This window comes from Plasmodium reichenowi, chromosome 2 (genome assembly GCF_001601855.1).
Source record: "Plasmodium reichenowi strain SY57 chromosome 2, whole genome shotgun sequence".
Taxonomy (NCBI): domain Eukaryota; phylum Apicomplexa; class Aconoidasida; order Haemosporida; family Plasmodiidae; genus Plasmodium; species Plasmodium reichenowi.
Genome location: NC_033647.1, coordinates 501,232 through 506,302, shown reverse-complemented (window position 1 = coordinate 506,302; position 5,071 = coordinate 501,232). Strand labels below are relative to the sequence as shown.

The window sequence follows — 5,071 nt, the reverse complement described above, 5'->3', positions numbered from 1 at the left end:
TTTTTTTTTTTTTATTTATTTTTTTTTTTTTTTTTTTTTTTTTTTTTTTTTTTTTTTTTTTTTTTTTTTTTTGTATGTGTGTATAATAAATGCAAGGGTAGAAGAAAATGCACATTATATTTAGTGTGTATCTGTTTATCATTTACATAATTCATGTATATCCTTGTAAGTCTGGTTGTTTTGGTAAAGATAAAGGTTATTCAGAAATTTGTGAGAAGGCGATATATGAGAATGAATCAAATACATATTGTATGAAAGATCATTTAATTCGAAAGTCCTTATTTATTTATAAGCCTATTATGAAATTATTATTAAAAAAATATAGATTACGTAATAATAAAATAGCAATAGTCGAACATGCTTATGGTGAACCACAAAATTTTATAACATATGGGAGATTTTTCAGAAAAGTCTTATCGCTTAGTCATGCATTAAATAATTTTGAAGGACAAGGTATACAAGGTAAAAGTTATAAAGAACATCAAAATCGTGGATGGTTTAGATTATTAGGTATATATGGTAGCAATTCTATAAATTGGTTAATTGCTGATATGGCAGCTATGATGAGTGGTGTAACAAGCTTGATTTTACATTCTAAATTTAGTATAGATGTAATTGTAAACATATTAAATGAAACGAAATTAGAATGGTTATGTTTAGATTTAGATTTAGTTGATGGGTTATTACTTCGTAGACATGAATTACCATATTTGAAAAAATTAATAATTTTAGATAACTTAGTAAAACCTATACGAATAGATATTCTTCGTTATGTTTTTAACAATGAAAATAACGTTTCAGAATATGATGATGGTAGTGATGATGATGAAAACAGTGAAGAGTCTGATGAATCGTTTGAAATTAATATGGGTCTTGCTGAATATGATGTAGAAAAATTAGAAAAAATAAAAGATTTAAAAGAAAGATCAAAATATGTTGGAATCAGATTTTTAGAATTTGATGACGTATCAAGTGTCCCAACTAAAATTTATAATATTCAAAATGAGGAACCAGATTTTATTACTTCTATTGTATATACATCTGGAACATCTGGAAAACCTAAAGGTGTTATGTTAAGTAATTTAAATATGTATAATGCTATAGTACCACTATGTAAACACAGTATGCTAAATTATCATCCAAAAGCACATCTATCTTATTTACCTGTATCACATATATATGAAAGGATTAATGTATATGTTGCTTTCTTATGCGGTATAAAAGTAGATATTTGGAGCAAAAATATCAATTTCTTTTCTAGAGATATGTTTAATTCAAAAGGAGAATTATTAGTAGGGGTACCCAAAGTTTTTAATAGAATCTATTCAAATATTATGGCAGAAATAAATAATTTGTCAGATATTAAAAGAAGAAATATAAAAAATGTTTTCTCATTACGTAGATCTGTTAATTGTGATTGCTTTACAAATTTATTAGAAGGAATAACCGGATATTCAACTAAAATTAGAAATTGTGTGAACCCAAATTTAGAAGTCATATTAAATGGTGGTGGAAAGTTATCTCCAAGAATTGCTGAAGAATTACGTGTTATATTAAATGTCAACTTTTATCAAGGCTATGGTTTAACAGAAACGACAGGTCCTATTTTTGTACAACAAAGAAGAGATTATAATACAGAAAGTATGGGAGGTCCCATATCCCCTAATACAAAATATAAAGTAAGAACATGGGAAACTTATAAAGCATCTGATTCTACACCTAAAGGAGAATTATTAATTAAAAGTGATTCCATATTTAAAGGATACTTTCTAGAAAGAGAACTAACGGAAAATTCTTTTACATATGATCGTTTTTTTGTAACAGGGGATATCGTTCAAATAAATGATAATGGTTCATTAACTTTCTTAGATAGATCTAAAGGTTTAGTGAAATTGTCACAAGGAGAATATATAGAAACAGATTTGTTAAATAATATTTATTCAGAAATTCCTTTTATTAATCATTGTGTTGTTTATGGTGATGATTCTTTAGATGAAGCCTTAGCTATTATTTCTGTTGATAAATATTTATTATATAGATGTTTAAGAGATGATAATATGTTAAATGATACTGGAATTAATGAAAATAATTATTTAGATAAATTATCTGATAAAAACCTAAATACAAAATATTTTATTAATTACGTTAAAAATAAAATGTTAGAAGTATATAATAATACAAATTTAAATAGGTATAATATTATTAATCATATTTACTTAACGTCCAAAACTTGGGATACAACCAATTACCTTACACCAACAATGAAGGTCAAGAGATTTTCTGTCATACAAGATTATGCTTTCTTCATTGATCAGGTTAAAAATATATTTAAAAAAAAATTAAAAGGTCAAACGCAACACACTCAACATTTAAAAAAGGAAACTTCAGGTGAACAGGAAAAAAAAAATGATGAAAACCATCAACAAAAATCTAAAAAAAGTTTTTTTTCAAGATTATCACAAAAGAGAAAATCACGTTCTCAAGAAAAAAATGAATCAAAATCTGAAGAAAAAAATGAATCAAAATCTGAAGAAAAAAGTGAATCAGAATCTGAAGAAAAAAATGAATCAAAATCTGAAGAAAAAAATGAATCAAAATCTGAAGAAAAAAATAAATCAAAATCTGAAGAAAAAAATAAATCAAAATCTAAAGAAAAAAATAAATCAAAATCTAAAGAAAAAAATAAATCAAAATCTAAAGAAAAAAATACATCAACACTTCCACAGGATAATATATCAATACCAGTGCAAAATAAAATTGAAAAATCGCAACAAAATAATATGTCAAATATTACATTAAAATCCACCCTCAAATCTACTGATGCATCTTTAAAAATACCTGAAAAAAATAAAGTACAAACAAATAAATCAAAATCTAAAGAAAAAAATAAATCAAAATCTAAAGAAAAAAATACATCAACACTTCCACAGGATAATATATCAATACCAGTGCAAAATAAAATTGAAAAACCGCAACAAAATAATATGTCAAATATTACATTAAAATCCACCCTCAAATCTGCTGATGCATCTTTAAAAATACCTGAAAAAAATAAAGTACAATCAAATAAATCCAAATTTCAAGTTCAAACTGAACGAGAAGAACTTGAAATGAATTCATAAATAAAACAAAAAATATCAAATAATCAAAAATATATAAAAAAATAATATATATATATATATATATATGTATATATTTATATATATGTATCTTATTACATATATTCTATTAATATTATTTTCCTCATATTTATTTTTTTTGTCATTTTTTTGTAAAGAATAATAAGTTTCACAAATTATATTAAATGGGAAACTTATATTTATAATACCATAAGAATTAAACTTAATATATATATATATATATATATATATATATATATATATATATATATATTTATTTATTTATTTATTTATTTATTTATATTTATTTATTTATATAACCAATTTATTTCTCCTAGATTCCTCATAAATTTTAATTTTTAAATATTATTTGTAAAATTTTACATATCAATTGTATATGTTTATTTTATTTTATTTTATTTCATTTTTTAAATTAAATTAATATGTTTTAGTTCTATATTATCTTTATATTATATTTTTTTACATAATATATTTTTTTTATATATTTTTATTTTACTTAAATATTTCTGTTTAAATTAAAACATTTCTTAAATATTTTCATAAACATATATTATCTGTCTTTAATAATTTCTTAAATTTATATACAATTAATAAAAGGAAAAATGTAGTAAAATAGGATAACATAAAATTTTATAATCCTACAGCATAATTGTTCTTTTGTTTTCTTTTTTTTTTCTTTTTTTTTTTTTTTAATATTGAATATATTAAGAAACAAAGAAAGTACACAACATAATATAGAAAAGCAAATTGTGTATAATTAATGCAATAAATAAAAAAGAATCCACACAGCATGCATAAATATATATATATATATATATATATATATATATATATATGTATAAATATATTTTTATTTATTTATTTTTTCATAATTCCTTTTTTTTTTATATCATTCATATATTAAAAAAAAAATACATTAATTTTCCCATGTCACACCCCCTCAACCAAAAAAAAAAAATATATATTTTTTTATTCATGTAACGTACAGATCGTTTAAAGAATGATCATCAATTAAATCCATAGCAATTTTAGTTTCGAAATCTTTATAATTTTTATAACTATTAATTTCATTCATTAGATTACTTTCATATTTCTTCAGATAGTTAATATTATAATTTTTATTATTTTCTTGTTTCATAATTAATAATAATTTTTGTAACTGGTTTTGTCTTTTTTTTCTTTCTTTGAATGCACTGATTCTTTCTTGAGTTATATCTTTGAGATATTCATCTTTTTTATTAATACATTCATTAAATATATTTTCTATATCATTTTTTATGTACATTTTGGTTTCTAACTCTTGTTCCATTTTGTGTACTAATTCTTCTAAAGTATCATGTTCAAACTTATGAATTTTATTCGTATCTTTTAATGATTTTAATTTAGATTCTAATTTACTTTTTGTTTCTGTTTTAAATTTGTAGTCACTTCTTTTCATACTTAACTTTTTAATATTGTTACACAAATGCCACTTTAGCAAATCTTTTTGTTTTTGTAACTCCCCTAATTCATTTTTCACAAAATCATACTTTTCTTCTTCCTTGGATAATAAACTTTGTAATTCATTGTATTTTTCTATCAAGTTATGATTTTTATTAGATGAAGGTATTTCCCCATATTTCTCTTTCGTATCAGATCTAAGCCCACTAGTATAAAGTTTCCCTTTAGAATCGAGGTAATGTAACTTGTTGTTATTTTTTTTTTTCATCTTATAAAAAAAAAAGACGTCATATATAAGTATATTATGTGTATATATAAAAAAATATGTATGTATAAACTTATTTTTATTTTGTTTTTTTTCTTAACTTTTTCTTATTTATATTTTCTTTTTTTGTAATTTATATATTGTTTTCAAAAAGAAAAAAAAAAAAAAACGAAATCCTGTTTTTTTTTTTTTTTTTCTTTTTAATTGTAACAGATTGAATTAAGAA

The 5,071-nt window shown here is 21.6% G+C and overlaps 2 protein-coding genes across 2 annotated transcripts; one reads left to right on the top strand and one right to left on the bottom strand.

The window, feature by feature from the left end:
• Window positions 1–107: 107 nt before the first annotated feature.
• On the top strand, window positions 108–3,122 carry PRSY57_0214200 (acyl-CoA synthetase; the record flags this gene model as incomplete). Its single annotated transcript, XM_020114428.1, has 1 exon — window positions 108–3,122. One exon carries the CDS (start codon window positions 108–110, stop codon window positions 3,120–3,122), a length of 3,015 nt encoding a protein of 1,004 aa, XP_019970899.1.
• A 991-nt stretch (window positions 3,123–4,113) lies between these two features.
• PRSY57_0214100 (hypothetical protein) lies at window positions 4,114–4,848 on the bottom strand (the record flags this gene model as incomplete). Its single annotated transcript, XM_012905575.1, has 1 exon — window positions 4,114–4,848. One exon carries the CDS (start codon window positions 4,846–4,848, stop codon window positions 4,114–4,116), a length of 735 nt encoding a protein of 244 aa, XP_012761029.1.
• Between the last annotated feature and the right edge of the window lie 223 nt (window positions 4,849–5,071).